This window comes from Pseudopodoces humilis, chromosome 16 (genome assembly GCF_049639895.1).
Source record: "Pseudopodoces humilis isolate 2021_Gansu_Grassland_sample_001 chromosome 16, ASM4963989v1, whole genome shotgun sequence".
Classification (NCBI taxonomy): Eukaryota; Metazoa; Chordata; class Aves; order Passeriformes; family Paridae; genus Pseudopodoces; species Pseudopodoces humilis.
Genome location: NC_142215.1, coordinates 7,728,835 through 7,747,985, shown reverse-complemented (window position 1 = coordinate 7,747,985; position 19,151 = coordinate 7,728,835). Strand labels below are relative to the sequence as shown.

Below are 19,151 nucleotides of genomic sequence, written 5' to 3'. Positions count from 1 at the left end.
GGGGAGCCACGGTGCCCGCTGCCCCTGCCCGGTGCCGCACGTGAAGCGGGGAATGGGACGGGACCCGAGTGGTGTCCGCGCCCCGACGGCCCCGCGGGGCCTGACCCGGCCCGGCCCGGCCCGGCCCGGCCCGGCCCGGCCCACAGCGGCGGGGCCGCAGCGCCACCTGGCGGCTCGGCACGGCCCGGCCCGGCCCGGCCCGGCAATGGCAGCGCGGGGCTGGGCTCTGCCGGGAGCCACCGGCCCGGCCAGAACAGCTCCTGCGGCGTCCGGGGAGCCTGCACCCACCTGTCAGCACCTTGGCACCTCCTATTCCCCGTCCTTGTCAACCTACATCCCATCCCCTGCATCCCCTGCATCCCCTGCATCCACCTGCCCTGCACTATTTGCTGCACCTGTGACCTTTCCCCGGCACCCTGCATCCCGTTCTTAGCATCCTACATCCGCACCTTGCACTTTACACCCTAGCACCCTAATTTCTAGCACCCTGCATTCCCTGCCCTGCACTCTACATCCCACTCCCTGCACCTGGGGCCTTTTCCCTGTACCCTACATGCCCATCCCTGCACCCCACATCCTACAGTCCATTTTTTGCAACCTACATTTTGTCCTGCACCCTACATCCCATTCCTTGCACCCTACATGCCCTGCATTCCATCCCTGCATATGTGGCCTTTTCCCTGCTTGCAACCTGCATCTCATTCCTCACACCCAGCACCCATTCCTAGCACCCCACTCCTTGGGCCTGTGGCCTTTTCTCTGCACCCTACATCCCATTCTCTGTACCCTGCACCCCATTCCATGCACCCTATTCCCTTCACCCTACATCCATTCCTTGCACTCTGCATCCCGCTCCTCGCACCCTCCAGCCGATTATCCCGCACCCGGTGCTCATGTTCGGCTCTGTACCCACTGCTCCATCCCCAACCTATCCGTGAGCTTTGGGGCTTTCGGGGTGACAAGATGCGTGCTCGCCCCACCAACCTGAGCGTCCCAGCCCGCTCGCACGCAGCCGCTCCCCGCGCCCCGCCTTCTTCCTCGGGCCAGTTAAACTCAGGAGCAAAAGGCGCACCGTGAGCGCGGTGAACGCGGTACCGGGGCCGCGGCAGCCCCGCAGCTGCGGCACAGGAGCAAAACAGCGAGCGCCAGCGTAGCGCTCACAGCGCGACCGCGGCAGGACTCGAACCTGCAATCTTCTGATCCGAAGTCAGACGCCTTATCCATTAGGCCACGCGGCCACCTCCACTCCGGCTGTCCCGCGTGCCTTACTGAGGGAATCCCGGAGGGCCGTACCATGCGCGGAAGGGGGCGGGACGGGACGGGACGTCAGCGCGGCCGGAAGCTCCCCCGGGCGCCCCGGTTTGGATCTGCCCGGCGGGCCAGGCCCCGGCGGCGCTTGCGGGGACCAGGTGGGAGCCGGGGTGAATTTGGGGGGAAACAGCTGTATGGGGAGGCACGGCTTCATGGGGGCACCGCTTTATGGGGGAAAACATCTCTACGGGGTAAAACATCTGGATGGGGACACAGCTGTGTGGGGGCACGGCTGTACGAGGAGTGCGTGACTGTGCGGGGCAGTGCGTGCATGGCGGGGGCGGCGCTCGGTGCTGGGCTCACCCCTCGCCTTTTCTCCCCGCGCAGCTCCAGCCGCCCGTGCCGGGGCACATCCCGGAGCGGGGGGACAATGAGCCGCGTGTGCTGGCTGCGCTCGGCGAGGGGCTGCAGCCCCCAGCCCCGCCGGTGCTCGGCCAGCTCCTCGGCCAGCCGCCCGCTGCCGCAGGAGCCGAGGCAGGAGCCGGCCGCGGGCCAGCGGCGCATGAACCCCCTCAACATCCAGATGCTGTCCAGGACCCTCCACGAGCAGATCTTCCGGGGGGCCCAGGTGCGCTACTCGGCCGAAGAGGTCCGGCGGAGCGTGCAGCACCTGCGGCGCCACGACCTGTGGGGCAAGGAGACCTCCACGCTGCCCGACGTGGAGCTGCAGCTGCCCCGCATGTACGGGGACAACATCGACGAGCACTTTCGCCTCCTGGCGCAGAAGCAGAGCTTGCCCTACCTGGAGGCGGCCAACGAGCTGCTGCGCTGCGAGCTGCCCCCAATGCCCGAGCAGTGGGCCTGGAAGCTGGGCTGGACGCGCTACGGCCCCGACGGGCAAGCGGAGCCTGTGGACTTCCCCGAGGAGCGGGCGCTGGTGTTTGATGTGGAGGTGTGCGTGGCCGATGGGCACTGCCCCACGCTGGCCGTGGCCGTCTCCCCGCACGCCTGGTGAGATGCAGTGCCGGCAGCGATGCTGGGGTCACAGCAGGGCTGGGGAGGGCACGGTTTTGAGAGGATGGGGATGGTGCTGTGCAGAGCCTCTTCCTGCAATCTGCTGCTGGCTCGCAGGGAAGACACGACAAGGCCCCAGAGTGCGGCTCTGGGATGTGGGATGTGTGTCGTGCTTAGTAAGCACAGCACTCTCCGGGGTTGGTCACCTCCCTGCCACGGGTGGGGTCCTGCTCAGCACCCCATGGCACTGCGGGTGCTTTGTGACAGCCGCGGGTGCCGCGTGTCCCTCGCAGGTACTCGTGGTGCAGCAGGCGGCTCCTGGAGCAGCGTTACTCCTGGTCCAGCCACCTCACCCTGGCCGACCTCATTCCTATGGAAAGCCCAGCAGGTGCCAGCTGTGCCAGCAAACAGGACTGGATGGAGAGAGTAGTGGTGGGACACAACGTAGCCTTCGACCGGGCGTTCATCAAGGAGCAGTACCTTATCCAGGTAATTCACCGAGCCTTGGCTTTGTACTGGCAGCTACAATTTCCTACCCAGATAATCATTTGCGTTGGCTCTTGAGGGTTATTTTGACAGATGCTGTTCTGCACAGGTGTCCCAGGTTTGTACTTGCTTTGTCCTGCAGAACAGGTTGAGGCTGGATCCCTTTAGAGGAAGATATTCTTGCAACCTATGGGGCTGCTGGAGGCTGCAGGGTGGCAGCTGGGGATGTGGCAGGAGCCTTTGAGCAGCTAACAGCCTGCATTGGGGATGGTTTTGGCTTTCAAAAAGGGAGTGTTGGAGGGAAAGTTTCCCTTAACAAAAGCAGACTGAGCAGAGAACTTACAACTCTTCCAGCATACCCCAGACCCTCTCTTATCTTGCACTGTGTTGTGTCCCAGGGCTCCAAGATGCGTTTCCTGGACACCATGAGCATGCACATGGCCATCTCAGGGCTGACAGGCTTCCAGCGCAGCCTCTGGATGGCTGCCAAGCACGGCAAGAGGAAGGGGTTGCAGCAGGTCAAGGAGCACATGAAGAAAATGCGCAGCAAGGCAGAGGGGCCAGCGGTGAGTGAGGGAGCTGAGCTGCAGGCAGTGCTCTGGGTGCTCCTGTGACAGGGCCTTTTGCTCCTGTACTGGCACAGTGGGAGCTGTTGGAGCAGCTCCACTGAGTGAAGCTCTCCCAGCCCATTTCAGATAAGGCGGCCTTGGTTTGAGCTGGAGCAGCAGCATCCTTTACTCCTCCTGATCTTGGCTGCAGCTGGCTGTTCTCCCACACTGTCTGACCCCCCTGTTGTCCACAGATCACCTCGTGGGACTGGGTGCATGTCAGCAGCATCAACAACCTGGCCGATGTGCACGCGCTCTACGTCGGGGGGGAGCCGCTGGAGAAGGAGGCACGGGAGCTCTTTCTGAAGGGCACCATGGCTGACGTCAGGAGTAACTTCCAGGTGCAGGAGGCCATCCCACCATCCTGACAGGCAGCAAGAACTGGAGAAGGGAGCAGGGTGGTAGTAGCTGCTGGGGTAGTTTCCGTTTTGCTGCCCTTTCTTGCAGCACTGGGTGTGCATGGGGCTGTGACCTGCTCTGTGCTCCTGCAGCCCTGATGCCTTGCCCTGTGCTGGCAGAAGGGTGGCTGCTTTGCCTGCTCTCACCTGCTGCTGTCCCCAGGACCTGATGTCATACTGTGCCCGTGATGTCCAGGCCACCCATGAGGTGTTTCAAGAGCAGCTGCCACTGTTTATGGAGAGGTGAGAGCTGCCAGGCTCTGGCTGGTTTTGGCTGTGGGGGTGTGGGCTTGGTGGGCAGTGGGGAGGGTCTCTCTGGGCATGAGATGTAGCTTCTCTTGTTCTTAGGGTGTCCTGAAGCTCTTTTCAGGGGGGACTTCAGACTCCTCCCATGTAGGTGAGCAGGAATAAACAGCAGCACAGTGGCTGAGGGACGTGAGCAGGCTTCCTGAGGCAGTTGGAAGCGATACATTTTTGGGGTCATTGCACAGGGTAGGCAGAAGATACAGGGATCATTATGGTTTAGGGGAAGAGCCCTGAGCTTTGTGTGAGGCTGGGAAACTCTAGATATATGTTCATATCTGTTGTAGTCTGGTGCTTCCAGGGCCAGTCTGCTCTGGCAGATATCTAATTCCTTGCTGCTTTGGGGTCCAGGTGCCCCCACCCTGTAACATTTGCAGGGATGCTGGAGATGGGAGTGTCCTACCTGCCAGTCAATGGGAATTGGAAGAGGTACCTGAACGATGCTCAGGGTATTTATGAGGAGCTGCAGAAGGAGATGAAGAAGTCCCTGATGAACCTGGCCAATGATGCCTGCCAGCTGTTACACAAGCACAGGTACCATGGGATAGGGTTGCAGGAGGGAGCTCGGGCACCAGGTGGTGTATGGGGGGCTGTGGGTGGGTGTGAGGAACAGCAGCAAAGCTGTGGTGTGACAATGGTGTGTCATCAGGTACAAGGATGACCCTTGGCTCTGGGATCTCGAATGGGACACACAGGAGTTTAAGCAAAAGAAGAAGCCAGGGAAGAAGAAGAAAGGTCAGGATGGGAACAGCCAAGTCTCCCCAGCAGCAATGGATGCAGAAGAGTCAGCACAGGAGTTGCAGGAGGGTGAGCACAGGTGATCCCTGGGGATGAGGGATGTTCCAGGGCTGCCTTCCCAGGCGTGCCCCGACAAAGGGACAAGGTTTGTTGGTGCTGCAGGGTGCATCATTGCTGGCCCGTGTCCCGTGCTGCTGCATGTGGTGGGGAATGGTTTGATGTCCCTGTCCCAGAAGGGTGGCACAGAGAGCCCTTTGCAAACCAGTTTCCCTTGCCCCACCAGACCCTGGTCCCCCCAGTGAGGAGGAAGAGCTGAAAGTCTCTGCAAGCCAGCTCTGTCTGGAGCGCCTGAAGGAGACGGTCACGCTGCAACCCAAGAGACTCCAGCACCTGCCGGGCCACCCGGGGTGAGTTGGGGAGCCTGTGTGTCCCCAGGGCTTTCCCTGCACTTTCTGACCCATCCCTGCTGCTCCCCAGCTGGTACCGCAAGCTGTGCCCACGCCTGGAGGAGGAGGGGTGGGTGCCTGGCCCCAGCCTCATCAGCCTGCAGATGAGGGTGACCCCAAAGCTGATGCGCCTGGCCTGGGACGGCTTCCCCCTCCATTACTCGGAAAAGCATGGCTGGGGATACCTGGTGCCAGGGCGGCAGGACAATTTGCCAGCAGCCCCTGTAGAGACCGATGGCCCCTCCTGCCCACACAGGTGAGGCACACACAGGATGTAATGGGGTGCTGGGCTGGGAGCTCATGGGGTATTTGGGAGCTCCCCGGCACTCTGCCCAGGCACTGCCCCAGGGCCTTGGGCCCCGCTGTGGCTGCGTCAGCCCTGCCCTCTCCTCTGCCAGGGTGATTGAGAACCTGTACAGGAAGCACTGCCTGGAGAAGGGCAAGGAACAGCCCCCGGGGCTGGAAGTGGCTGTAGAGGATGAGCTGTTGGTGATGGACAGCAGCACGCTGTGGAAGAAGGTGAAGAAAGGGACGGAGGGTTCCCTGGTGGGAGGGAGGTGTGGGGCTGTGTGCACACAGTAATCAGCCCTGTGTGCAGCTCCAGGGGCTGTGAGTAAGAAATTCCCTTTAATAAGGGTTACTGGAGGATTGGTGTTTGATCTGGCTTCCCCATGGTCCCTCTCTACTGCAGGTGGAGGAGCTGAGCCGGATTGAGGTGGATCCAGAGGAGAAAATGAGCAAAGCAGACCAGAGCCTGGTGCTGGTAAGGGGGGGGGTTTCCTGTGAAATGGGGTGGTGGGTTGGTCTCTCTTTCCTTGATTTCCCCCTCCTGCCATGCCTGAAAATGTTCCTGGCATTGACTCTGCTGGTCACAGGAGGAGATGGAAGAGCTGAGGCTGGCAGAGAGGCGGAGCCAGCCCTCATTCCACCATGGCAATGGTCCCTACAATGATGTCAACATCCCTGGGTGCTGGTTCTTCAAGCTGCCTCACAAGGCAAGTTGGGGCTCCTGGGGCTCTTCCTGTCCCCACAGTGCTGCTGGGACCCACATGATCTCATCCCATGGGGTTGCGTGGGGGAAATCCATCTCTGTAGCTGGGACAGGGGGATGCAGAGAGCTTTGCTGATGTGGAGTGGTGGCTTGCTGAGCCCTGACACCACTTTTGCTGCTAAAGGATGGGAACAGTAACAACGTGGGAAGCCCTTTTGCCAAGGATTTCCTGCCCCAGATGGAGGACGGCACCCTGCGGGCTGCTGTGGGCCGCACCCACGGGACAAGAGCCCTCGAGATTAACAAAATGATCTCGTTTTGGAGGAACGCTCACAAGCGGATCAGGTGAGCAGCTGCTTTCATGGTGACCCGCTGTGGACGGAGGCTGTGATGAGACAGGGGAGTTTGTGCATCTCACCTGCCGTGTGTCCCCTCAGTTCCCAGATGGTGGTGTGGCTGAAGAAGGGGGAGCTGCCTCGTGTGGTGACCAGGTACGGTACCCAAATCTGGACTGTTCCCTTTACCCTGTGCCAGGAGGTCTCCTGCAGGGTGATGCTCATCCTTGCTTTTGTCCCAGGCATCCTGACTATAATGAGGAGGACAATTACGGAGCCATCCTGCCACAGGTGGTGACCGCAGGCACTGTCACCCGCCGGGCGGTGGAGCCCACCTGGCTGACAGCCAGCAACGCCCGGGTATGGCCACGCTTGGATCCTCAAGGGAATGTTTTGGGCGTCCCTCTGTTTTGGACTGATGAGAGCTGCTTGGATTGGAATAGGAGTTGGATATGGATGCTGGGGTTTGGGGTAGCAGGGCCAGAGCTGGGGTTCTCTTGGTGATGTGGTTTCATGTGGGAGAAAGGAAGGCAGAGGCTCTGTAGCTTCAGGATGTGGTGAAAGGGGAAGAAAACACCAACGTACCAGTTTCTGACTTTTCTCAAGCTCCCCTTCTTTTCTGCTGGAGTAACCGAGTGGGTGATGCTCCACATGCGTTAAACCTGGTTTTGACATTGCAAACAAAACTCAGGGGCACAGGGGGTGCTGTTCCAGCACTGTGGCTGCGGGAGGAAGGCTGCTCCCGTGCCATGGAGGAGGAGAGGGGTGTGCTCACCTGGGCATCGTGTCCTACAGGCCGACCGGGTGGGCAGCGAGCTGAAAGCCATGGTCCAGGTGCCACCTGGTTACTCCCTGGTGGGAGCAGACGTGGATTCCCAGGAGCTCTGGATCGCCGCTGTGCTCGGCGAGGCGCAGTTTGCCGGCATGCACGGTGAGCCGTGGCTGCTCCGCGGGGGAGCGGCTTTGCTGGAGCGGGGTGTGATCCCCGTGATGCTCATCCTGCTCCCGTTTGGTGTCCAACCTCTGCTCTCCTCCCACAGGCTGCACGGCCTTCGGCTGGATGACTCTCCAGGGCAAGAAGAGCAACGCCACGGACCTGCACAGCAAGACGGCCGCCACTGTGGGCATCAGCCGGGAGCACGCCAAGGTCTTCAACTACGGGCGCATCTACGGGGCGGGGCAGCCCTTTGCCGAGCGGCTGCTGATGCAGTTCAACCACCGGCTGACCCAGCAGCAGGCGCGGGAGAAGGCCCAGCAGATGTACGCCGTCACCAAGGGCATCCGCAGGTGGGTGCTGCCCGGGCACAGCGCGGACAGGGCTGCCCGTGGTGCTCCGCAGGAGCTGTGTTACTCGCTCTCCCCTCCAGGTTTCATCTCTCTGAGGAGGGGGAGTGGCTGGTGACGAAGCTGGACCTGGCTGTGGACAGGGCTGAGGATGGGTCGGTGTCAGGCCAGGATGTCCAGCGGCTCCAGAGAGAAGCCATTAAAAGGTGAGATAGTCTTATCCTGCACGGCTCTGTGGCATCGGGGCGTGAGGCAGAGAGGGCTGCAGCCTGATGGGCAGTGGGCGGAGAAGGGAGATGGGTCTGGATAGTCTTGGTCTGCCCTTCCTGCTTCTCCAGGGCCAAGGAGGTTTGATTTGGGGACTGTCAGCCTCGGCTGCTTTCCCAGTGAACAGGCAGCAGAGTCTCATCCTGCTGCCCCAAACCAGGAGGGAGTGTTTGAGGGTCTCAAATGGGGACCTGGCAGCCCCCTCCCACTCTTCCAGCAAACCTCCCTTCTGCCCCACAGGTCCCGGAATGGGAAGAAGTGGAACGTGGTGGAGCAAAGAGTGTGGGCTGGAGGCACTGAGTCTGAGATGTTCAACAAGCTGGAAAGCATTGCCTTATCCCCCTCCCCACAGACCCCAGTGCTGGGCTGTCACATCAGCAGGGCCCTGGAGCCTGACATGGTCAAGGGGGAGGTAAGGATACAGCTCTGGGCTGCTGAGATTTTGGCATTTGTTTATCTATTCTGAAATGGGTACCTGATGTTCAGCCCCTCTTAGATCACTGGAGGCCCACTAGGATCTTGTAGCCATTCAGGAAACCCATTGTGCCTTTATCTTCATGCCATCAAAAGCCCAACCACCCTGAGTTTAACAGATTTCTCCCAGGAGAGTACCTGTACAGGTTCCATGCCCTTGACTGCAATGGTCTCTTACTGTCCATCTCTTTCCTTTCACCAGTTTGTGACCAGCAGAGTGAACTGGGTGGTGCAGAGCTCAGCTGTTGACTACCTGCACCTCATGCTGGTTGCCATGAAGTGGCTGTTTGAGGAGTTTGACATCAACGGGCGCTTCTGCATCAGCATCCACGACGAGGTGCGGTACCTGGTCCAGCACCAGGATCGCTACCGGGCAGCCCTGGCCCTGCAGATCACCAACCTCCTCACAAGGTGAGATGTGATGGCTCTGGTGTCTCCTGGGGAGGAACAGCAGTGACTCTGGAGTGGGACATGCAAGCCAAGGCGCTGGGGTTAGCTTTGCCTACAGTAAGCTGGTGCAGAGCAGTTTTCTTCAGCTCAGGGCAAATTAGCAGCACTGGAGGCTGCAGCTCCTTCATGTGTGACTCAGGTGGCTATAAATGGCTTTGATTTCCAGGGATAATGTACTGGCAAGAGGGGGGATATCATCAGCTTTTGTACCTGCAGGGATGGGGCCAGTCACTGCAAGGGAAAATCCCATATCTGCTCTGCCTGCCAGGGAGGATTAGCCAGCAGTGAGGGGCTGGATTCTTCCCTTTTCCCAAGGAGGCTCCGTTACTTCCAAGGAGGCACCATTACTGTTCTTCCCATGCCCACTTTAGCAAAACTTGACCCTCCTGCTCTCCAGGACTTAGAAAGTACCTTGTCCCCACCTGCTGAGTGGTGTGGGTACATAATACCCTGTGAGGGGTGGCTGGCCAGTGTTTGGTAAATTGGAACTGGGTGTGACAAGGCCAAGGGTGATGTCCAGCACTGTCCCACCTGCTTTCTTGTCCTCCAGGTGTATGTTTGCCTACAAACTGGGCCTCCAGGATCTGCCCCAGTCAGTGGCTTTCTTCAGTGCGGTGGATATTGACCAGTGCTTGAGGAAAGAGGTGACCATGAACTGTGTGACGCCATCAAATCCCATGGGGATGGAGAAGTACGGCATCCCTCAAGGTGAGCGTGCAAGCTGCCCCTGTTACCTCCTCTGCATGAGTCTTCCCAGCTTAAGCAGAGCACTAGACCTAAGCAGTCATTCCCTGAGGGCTTCTCTGTTCAGCTGAGGCACCTCATGAGCCCCTTGATTCCTGACACATCATCTGAGCTACAGGGCAACCACCGTGCTGGAGCCTGCTTCTCTTCCCTCAGTCCTCGAGCACTTTGTGCTGCTGCTTTCCAAATATTTGTGACTGTGATGTGCCAGGCCTGGCTCTGTTCTCCCATGCTTTGTTTGCTTTGTGCTCCTTGGAGGAGCCCTCCTGTGCACTTCTAACACAAACCAAATTTAATTTCTTCTTCTCTGAAAGGAGGCATCTCAACAACCTTGTCTATATTGCCCTGCAGACCCAAAACTTTTCCATCTTTCATTCCTTTCCCTCCTTCTGTACTCCCTTATCAAGCACAGCTCTGTTCAAAGAACTGCTCTGGCATTGCTGGGTGCTTCCTCAGCAGTCCCAAGGCCTCAAGGCATCTCTATCTGCACTCAATGTAACCCTCCAATTGCTGCAAACATTTAACTCATGGCTGGGAAAGCAGCTCCTCCTCATTGTTAAGCAGCTCTTTCCCAGATAAGGGAAGAACCTGCCCTCAGATTTGTTGTCTCAGTCACTGCACACATCAGATGCTCCACCCCTAAGTAGCCTTTATTAGGACTCTTACAGGAAAAGGGTGCTTTCAGAAACAGAAACTGCTCTGTAGGCAAAAAAGGCACTTTTCACCAAGAACAGGGCAAATTAAACAAGTGCATCACAGTTGGGGTCAGCAAAAACATAACAGCAAAACCATGCAAAACCAGCCTGGGCAGAGGGAGCTGTGGCCTCTCACTGCTCAGGAGATGCACACAGCAGATTCAACTCCAAGGCAGAACAGCTCATGTTCCCAGCTCCCTACTGCTGCTGGTTTCTGCATTCTCACCACCACCCAAAACAAGTTTGAATAAATTTAGAGCTTTCTGTGCTAGATGCTCTGAACTAAAGCAAATCCCAACCATCACTCTTACATTGCACAGTCTGAGTGTACTGCAGGGAACTGACTGTCCCCTTGTCTTCCAGGGGAAGCACTGGATATATATCAGATAATTGAAATAACCAAAGGTTCGCTGGAGAAGCAATGATGACACCAGAGTGCCAGGACAATTGTCCAGACCGCATACCAAAGCCTCCCTGTCCTTTCAGAAGCAGATCTTTTGGCAGGGACTGATCCCAGTCGCTCCCTTTCCATTTTGCTGTAAGAAGGGATGTTCCTGGGAAAGATTTTTGTAGCAGCACATCCAAGTAGCAGAGGCACTTCTGACGGCAGCAGCCAGCTGTAAAAGCTCAGACAGAGGCCAGAGTTGCTCCCGTGGACACAAAGGAAGAAGACATAAGTATTTGACAAGAGAAGCAATAAACCATCATCTCCATGTCTGCAGCCTCCAAGACCAAGGCAAGTCCACCGTGGAACAGGCACTGTGAGAGGAGGCAGTGGCAGCAACCCCCGTTTATTTTTTTCTCTGTCTCTTCTTTTTGGGTTCCTGGCTCTCATCAGTCTGCTCCGCTGTGCTGCTCTGGAGAGGGGAGGGAGAGAGCAGCAGTAGCATGATTGTTTTTGTGTGAGTAGTCTAAGGAATGTTTACTTAGAGTGAGAAGCCAGCTGTGCAGAACAGGATTTAGCTCTTTTTTCCTCACTAACAAAATGACCTGAATATGGGATTCCTGTCAGCCACTGAGACTTTCCCCAGGGGCCACCCCCTCCCCAGTTCATGCTGGAACTTAGACCACGGGCTGCCAGTGGCACAGAACAGGGACTCTGTCCTGGGTTTTGGCTCATTGAAACACTCAGGAAAATATGAACAGAAGCACCAATAAAAACCTGGACAATCAGCAGAGTAAATTGTTTATTTTTCTTAGCCCTGCCTTCAGCAGCACTGTGTAGTAGAGATGGGTCTGAGGAGAATGATGTATTGCAGAATTTACACTACCAGGTCTTTATCTACAAAAAACTGCACACAAAACCACTTTGCATCGTGCTGCACAGGTCTGATCCTGGCCAACAGTTTCACTTCCCCAAGACCAGGGACACAGAGCTGGTGCATGAAAATAAAGGATGCTCAAGGCAGAGGGCTGGGGTGAAGGGGGTGTTCTGAGAGAAACTGTTCTAACCTCACACATTCCTGCACAACTCACAAATACAGCTGGCTTCTAAAGAGGAGAAAGCCTATCAGTAAAAGCAGCTAAATGAATTCTGACCTGGTCGTTGTGTGGCTCGTTCTCAGCATCCTCCAAGCTCCGCTCCTGCAGGGCGCTGTCCAGCACGGACGCGTTGATGCGGAAATCCCGGGAGGTGCTTAACTTCATGTACTGCATCAGGTTCACCTGCAGCAACCAAGGGGAAACCAGGCAGGGAAAACACTAAGCCATGAGCATCTTCAGTTTAGGTTTGCTATCCTGTCTAATCCCTTGCACAGCACTGAGACAGAGTCCATTACAGTAAGAACACAGGACTGAAGCACCTGCCCCTGTGCACTCCAGGGACCCATTTACATTTTCCTAAAAGCCGAGTGATTGCCAGCTACTCTCACTCATGTGACATGTACAATGTACATGTACAATGTGATACATTTCAGGACAGACTGGGGGAGAGTGAGGAAAGCTGGCACAAGGTGTGCATGTTCCTGCACCACCAGGAACCACAAGTCACAGGCAGGACTGATGGCACAGGCTGGTATCAATGGGGCAACAATTCAGCAGTGTTGGGCCAGGAGCATGGGGAAGAGCTGAAAGGTCCTTACACCCTCCTAATTTGAGCATTAAGAGAGACTTTAACAACAGCCTACCACCATGCCATTGATCCCACTGTTCCACCAGGTTCAGGTCACAGAAGATCCCTGCTTTACATTACCTTTGACTTCTTGGAGAGGTGGATAAGGAACTTCTCATATTGCTCAATTGCAAAAATCAGGTTTGGGATTGGCTTGGTCTCCCGAAGCACCTTGGCCTGAAATGTGAGAGGAGTGAGATGGGTCAGATTTGGAAGGGCACAATGGCACTGTAGCATGACACAAAGACCACCACATTCCTAGTTCAGAAAAGAGTCTTCAGTCTTCATGCTCTGTACCAGTCCTGCCCCACCCAACAAGCCTTGCCAGCTTTGTCACTGGTTTTAAATTGACTCCCAGGATAGTTCTGCAGTGAGGCTCTCTTGTGCATTGTTTTGTGCTCTGCCTGCAGTCCACAGCCCTGATATCCCTGTCAGCAGCTCCTCTGCTCCAGCTCTCCCAAGGCATCACAAGCACAGGCCATCCAAGCAAGGAGCACCCTGACATTTCACCACATTGTTGTCCTGCCTATTTAGCACCACTGGTGTTTGTTCCCCATGGTGACAGCAGCATTTCAGCCCATTTCAATACACTCAGGGAAGAGCTAGGAAGATCATACTTGTGGCTTTTAAACCCTTAACATCACAGGAATGTCTGGGACAGCTGATGAGACAGAGGAAATGCTGTCTGGGAGCACAAACAAAGGACATCAAGGACCAGGAACCTGCCAGCCTAGCTCCCAAACAAATAATCCAATCATTTTCAACTGCTTTACTTTAGTGGAATCCATTCCTTCCTTCATCTTTAAAGGTACTGATAAAATTAAGAAACACTTAAAGAGGATGTAGTATCAGTTCCAATAAATTAGCCCATATCTGTAATTTCATATCTTATCCCAAATGGTAAAAATATCAAACAAGGCAGAATATCCAGATTGACCTTCGTTTAATGTTCATGAGATTTTAAGCTGTATTTAGCAGACGGCATTTCTGTTGTGGTTTTTTGTTGTTGTATTTTGTTTGTACATTTTTAGACTTCTCTCTGAAGTTACAGTAGATTAAATTTGATTTTTACTTAAAGGCCCAAATGACAAATTGTCTGGTGATCTGTAAGAAGCCACCAGGTACCACAAGCCTTGAGGTATATGATCCTGCAACTACAGCCCGCCCGTATTCACTCTAATGGAGTGAATCAGTCTTACCATTACTGTGGAGACTGCAGCAGCATCATCCTCTTTCTTCTTCTTTTTCTTCTCTTCTACAAAGCTTAAGCTCTCACTGTGGATGTTCTGAAGAAGGATGCCAAAAGATGTGTCATTAAAGGGTAAGCAGGGAAGAAAGGCCAGCCAAGAAAGGCCTGAGAAGTCCTTGCTCTAGCCAGCTAACAGCTTTACCAGCTAGATAACACAAAGGTAGTGATACAAGGGTGGAATTAGGTGTGATCTCAAAAAAAAAAAAAACCAAGAAAGAAACTAATTTCATAATTTATACATTCAGAAATGTGCATGTTTGAGAAGTCCCCAGCAGTGATAGCTCTGCATACCACGGCACCTGTCCCAATATGTTGTACAATTCCTGTGGTCCTCACACAAGTACCCAGTTCCTCTCCAGGCAAATAAATCCCAGCTCCAGCACTGCAGTCTTTGGCACCCACATTACTTCACACTGTGATTACTGCAGTGTTGTTGACCTTTATTTGCCATTGTGGTTAACAGCAGTATTAATCTCATCCAAAAAACCCCACATGAACAGAGGGGAAAAAAGCCCAGCTAAAACCCAGCTCCTTCCTTGCTCAAGCAGAAATCAGTATGCTCAGTCCCGATGGTGCTGAAATGTCTTACACTATATTTGACAAAGTAAAGCTTGAACTGTAAGAAACTCAGGTCATGTCAAGAAGATTAATAATCCCCAAGGGTGCCTGTGTACTGAAGCTGATACACCACTCAGCATCAGATAGACTGGCTGTGATTCTGCCAGTTAATTTAGGCCTCACCTGCACGTAAGTAATGAATGAGTAACACTGTGGGGTCAGATGGGAACCTGAGAGCTTCACCTGTAAAGGAGCAGAGAGAGAGGCTGGTGTTACTTCTAACTCAAGGCAATGAGCCATTTCCCCAGAAATTTGCTCTCACTCACCAGCTTTTCCAGTCTTCCTGGAATCGTATTTGAGCTGCTGCGGCAAGCCTGGATATACTGCAAGGAAAACATGAGTTTCTTCCATGTGTGCTGTTCCCATCCTGTATCCAGGTGGAGCTCAAAGCAGCTCATACAATGGCACAGTGGGAAGGGAAGGATTTGCACAGCTATCCTCCCCAGTGGCTTGTTATATCCCAAATGCCATGTCTGCATTCCAGAGCTGTGAGAGGAGAGCTCTGGGGCAGCCACCACCTCATCTCAAAGGAGCTCCACAGGCCTGTGTTTCATGGCCCAGTTCCCCCAGATCCTGCTTCAGGGAATGGGAGTGAGTGGCAAGGGCAGGGCTGGTGAGCACTGTGAGAACACTGAGTGCTCTTCATTGTGCACACAGTTGTGTAGAGGAACCCACGGCACACACTGGAAACAGCAACTCCAAGCCATGCAAAGCCAAATTCAGCTGGAGGGAAGCTTTCCTTTTATCTCCACTGGTACAACTATCACTGCTCAGAAAGGTCACAAAATTGAGGGCATGAAAGCCAACAGAACAAGGGCTCAATTCCTGCAAGAGATCAACAGCCCAGTCCAGAGCGCAGCTGCTGCCAGGGGTCACCATGAGCTTGCTGCAGCAGATGGGGAGAAGGTTTTTAGCTCAGAGGCAGCTCACTGTCAGCAGAGCACACTCACATGTCTGATGAGGGAGGTGAGAATTCCATATGTCTTGCTGAGGCTTCTCAGCAGTGTGTCCACACAGCTCCCTGATGGGAGTGCAGTCTGCACCAGCTCATGATAGACTGTCAGGAGAGTTCCCATCTGCAGAATTACACCTTTCTCCAGAGCCTGAGTTTGGTTTGATGCCTGAGAGGAGTCTTCTGAAAGAAAAAGATGAATATCTGGTGAATATTTATCTAATTAATCTAGTTGTGCGAGTGGGAAGCACAAAAGACCATCTTTGTGTCTGATGCATAGAGCCCCAGTGGGACAATGGGAAAATAATCACTGGAGAGATTTTGTGACAACTCTTATCTTTGTTCATGTGGAACCAGCTCAAGGGAGAGTTTAACCTGACCTCAGATGATGCTATCTCAAAAATCCTCAAATATCTTTTTGCTCTCTGTCTGTATCTGTTTTTGACAAAGGTGTAACAGTAAGAACTGGACCACTTTCATTACCTGATGTGCCTGATCCCAGGCTGGTGAGTTTCTTGATAAGCCAATCCACCTCTTCAAGGACCTTATCCACCTGACCCAGAACCAGCAGCTGAGACAGAAACCAATAACAAAACAGGCTTTTGGAGGAGTTTGGCACAACGGGAACCTGCAATCTGGTCCAAGCACAGTAGCCCTGGACACTGCAGGTGTCACACACACACTGCTGTGACTCACACACACAGTGGGGGCTGCAGTCTTGGCATTCACTACAGCAAAATGGCACCGACCCTCCACTTCTATGTCCTGGGCAGAGGAGAGAAAACAAATTCTGGTGGGTAAAATTTGAACTGCTGTCACATAGTTTGCACGAGAGATGCACTCAATTCTGACAGCACTATGTGATGAAGAGCTCAGCTGCTCCTGCATCATACCTGATCTATATCTCCCAGGCAGGCATGGATGTCTTGTGCAAGCTCCCGCAGGAGACCGACAGGGCTCTTGTAGAGAACGTGGACACTGAAGAGCAGAGACAGCAAACCTTTGCAGCAAGAAATATCCTCTGTGGGGAAAAGAAAGTGACACAGTGCCAGGTGCAGAGCTTGCCTAGCTACTTAGGAACATCAGACATCAGTGAGGGAAAGTCTCAGATTCAGTATGCATTTAACAGTAGGTGAAGATCCTATCAAAATACCCCAGCTACAAAAGCAGGGTTTAAAACATCAGCAGATAATAGTGCAAGGGGAACTAATTCCCACTGGAGCTGTTGAGTCATAGAAAAATGGTGACCAAAAGCACTGAGGAAGTGCAATACAAACCCTGGCAAGAGTACTGTCTTTCCAGAGTATAAATCCTGATTTGAGCCTAAATAACAAAGGAGAAAAGTCAAGTATGTGAGTGGCTTCCTTTCCTTCAGAAATGCTAATAGTTTTAGAGATGGACTTCCCTCTCTGATACTCATAATCACAATGTCTGTGGCCACAGAATGGGACCTGAATGTAGCTTGACACAGAGGTAAAACTAGGATAGAGCATGTAAGGGTCTAATATCAGACCTGACACATCACATGTAAACATGCTCCTTAAAGCTTACTTACCAAGAGCATTTTCTTTGCAAACTTTGACCGTCCAAGTCAGGAACTGAAGGAACTATTTAAGAGGAGAAAAGAAATCATGACTTTGAAACAGAATTCAAAACACAAAACTACTACTACTACTACTAAAAATTCAAGTCAATGAATCACAGCAGAGGAAGATGAGTAGAGAACCCAGCTGTGCTATGTGAAGTTCCACAAAGGACACTTAGCCTACTAACAAGTCAAAAGCCAAGACCCAGGACAGGGTAATGGCTATGCATTCCCTTGGACAGAGTAGCAGCTCCATTTAATTTAAGGTAAATGATGACTCCAGACTTCTGGCACAGTTAGTGCAGTTCCTAGCTTGTAAAATTGGGGCACTTTAGAAAATGACTCCTTGCATGGAAGGAATTAGGCACTCAGCCATTTTGGACTGGACACAAGTCTGCTGGCCTTTTTTGCCTCTACTCCCATGTGGAGGCCACACCACAACTACGCTGTATTAGGAGTCCCTGCTCAGGCAAACAAATCTTTCAGGTGCCCAAAGGCAGGATCAGAATGTGCAGGAGTGGGATGGCAGAAAAACTTCCTCTTAAGTGTCCTTGCAGGTGTGTGACAGGAGAGCCCTTCACAGTGTAACAGAACTGTCCCTTTGACCTGGTGTGGTCTGTGGGAGGACGCAGGACACACATGTCAGAACCCACAGATCCCAACCCCATCTGATAATCTCCTTGCCCATGGCTGTGACACCAGCCACCACATGAAGGCTGAGGAGTACCTGCTGTGAGGCTGGATCCAGGAGCTTGGACAATGTGGAGAGAACGGTGATGAGTGACTGCGTTTCCTTGGCATTGAAGTCGTCTTCAGCACTGCTGAGCTGGTTCACCAGGGACCTCTGGTTAGGGGAAGGAAAACACTCCCTGAGTGTGAATATGTGTTGCATAAGCAAATAACCAGAAGCTGCAAACAGATAAAAGGATCAGCGGCAAGGAGAATGACAAGAGTACAAAAACAGGACTCTTCTCAAGAACAAGTGCTGATTTTTGATAGGAGTGCTTACATATGGTCAGTGTGACTTTTAGAATACTCAGGTAAGTTCATGCTGCACTGAAGAACCTAGAGTTCTGTAAATACACATGCATGTCCACTTAGCTCTGTAGGACACCCTGAAGAAGCTCTCCTTAGAGATCAGAAACTTTCTTGAACTGCTAGTGAATCAGTGCCACAGTTGCTATCACATACTCAACCCTGTGGTCAAGCAACAGAGAGCTAGCAGTGTTTCCTGCCAGAATCCCAAATGCTTTGGAACACTTGCAGCACACAGTGGTACTCACCTGAAACTGTCGGATCTGGAAGGCAGCTTTCTCTGTGACATTAATATCCGTTTCTTCTGCGTCACCATCAGTAATATCTGGCAGAGACAGAGAGGTGCAGAAAAAAAGCTAAATGCCAAGAGCAGAATACAGGATTTATTTCTAAAAGTGGGAAAGACTGCTCACAGCTAGAGGAGGAATACAGACTGCAGAACCACAGTGAGCCGAAAAACACGTTAAAGGCAAACTTCAAACAGATGAATGCTGTGTCAGACCCCAACTATCCTCTGCTGACAGACTGAGAGCTCTATGAAGGCAGGTAAAATATACCTTGTCTCCAGTGTAAAAATCTATGCTACCAAGCCCACCTTGTGACTGAAAGACAAGAACCAGACCCATCTCACCCTAGTTATGGATAAAGGGTTCTGGGTCCCACACATGGGATGGAACCTGGAGGGCAGAAACCAGAGCAGAACTGTACTATGTGCCTACCCAGGGCTTGCAGAAACTGGGGGATCCTGGCAGAGTACAGCTGCTGCACCGTGTTGAAGATCCGCAGCAAACCTTCCAAGCACAGAAGTGAAATACTTTTGCCCTTCTTTTTCCCTGATTCTTCAACAACGGTGGGAATTGAAGTGTACCTCCAAAGCAGAACCCTGTGGAATGGGAGATGAGATTTACTCCAGTAAAGCTGGCTGCACAGGGAAAGAACTAGATTCTACTCTTAGGATCGTATTTTTAATATAACTAAACTGGAAGGTCTTTTACCTATAAGGGTGGGGGAAGAGACCTTTTTTATGAAGATTTTATTTCGATGTCAGCAAAACAGCTACTGCATTCTTCCTGCACAGATAAATAATTTAATTCTTCCCAGGTGCCAAGGGACCTTCC

General features: G+C 53.4%; 2 protein-coding genes and 1 non-coding gene across 5 annotated transcripts in view; 1 reads left to right on the top strand and 2 right to left on the bottom strand.

Annotated features, from left to right (window-relative positions):
- Positions 1 to 1,165: 1,165 nt before the first annotated feature.
- Positions 1,166 to 1,238, bottom strand: TRNAR-UCG (transfer RNA arginine (anticodon UCG)). The gene has a single exon. It is a non-coding gene; the product is annotated as a tRNA-Arg (tRNA).
- A 112-nt stretch (positions 1,239 to 1,350) lies between these two features.
- POLG (DNA polymerase gamma, catalytic subunit) lies at positions 1,351 to 11,667 on the top strand. Its single transcript, XM_005521578.3, has 23 exons — positions 1,351 to 1,409; positions 1,639 to 2,262; positions 2,559 to 2,754; positions 3,150 to 3,317; positions 3,554 to 3,700; positions 3,921 to 4,000; positions 4,412 to 4,594; positions 4,710 to 4,867; positions 5,082 to 5,205; positions 5,276 to 5,500; positions 5,643 to 5,763; positions 5,936 to 6,007; positions 6,120 to 6,239; positions 6,420 to 6,580; positions 6,673 to 6,726; positions 6,813 to 6,930; positions 7,366 to 7,501; positions 7,611 to 7,857; positions 7,938 to 8,060; positions 8,362 to 8,533; positions 8,798 to 9,006; positions 9,596 to 9,753; positions 10,848 to 11,667. The coding sequence occupies exons 2-23, from the start codon at positions 1,682 to 1,684 to the stop codon at positions 10,907 to 10,909; spliced, it is 3,615 nt and encodes a 1,204-aa protein (XP_005521635.3). The 5' UTR covers positions 1,351 to 1,409; positions 1,639 to 1,681; the 3' UTR covers positions 10,910 to 11,667.
- Positions 11,206 to 19,151, bottom strand: part of FANCI (FA complementation group I) — a 24,024-nt gene continuing 16,078 nt past the window's right edge. For 2 of the 3 annotated variants that reach the window (XM_088063030.1, XM_005521577.3), the window contains exons 24-37: positions 18,753 to 18,916; positions 18,282 to 18,358; positions 17,726 to 17,842; positions 16,969 to 17,020; positions 16,307 to 16,434; positions 16,110 to 16,178; positions 15,897 to 15,984; positions 15,412 to 15,596; positions 14,728 to 14,784; positions 14,585 to 14,644; positions 13,794 to 13,880; positions 12,676 to 12,771; positions 12,024 to 12,149; positions 11,206 to 11,341 (exon numbers count right to left, since the gene is read on the bottom strand). In XM_088063030.1, the coding sequence (XP_087919156.1) occupies positions 11,276 to 11,341; positions 12,024 to 12,149; positions 12,676 to 12,771; positions 13,794 to 13,880; positions 14,585 to 14,644; positions 14,728 to 14,784; positions 15,412 to 15,596; positions 15,897 to 15,984; positions 16,110 to 16,178; positions 16,307 to 16,434; positions 16,969 to 17,020; positions 17,726 to 17,842; positions 18,282 to 18,358; positions 18,753 to 18,916 (1,372 nt within the window). In that variant the 3' untranslated portion in view covers positions 11,206 to 11,275. The remainder of the gene's footprint in view (positions 11,342 to 12,023; positions 12,150 to 12,675; positions 12,772 to 13,793; positions 13,881 to 14,584; positions 14,645 to 14,727; positions 14,785 to 15,411; positions 15,597 to 15,896; positions 15,985 to 16,109; positions 16,179 to 16,306; positions 16,435 to 16,968; positions 17,021 to 17,725; positions 17,843 to 18,281; positions 18,359 to 18,752; positions 18,917 to 19,151) is intronic. The other variant, XM_014251259.2, reaches the window with a different exon arrangement.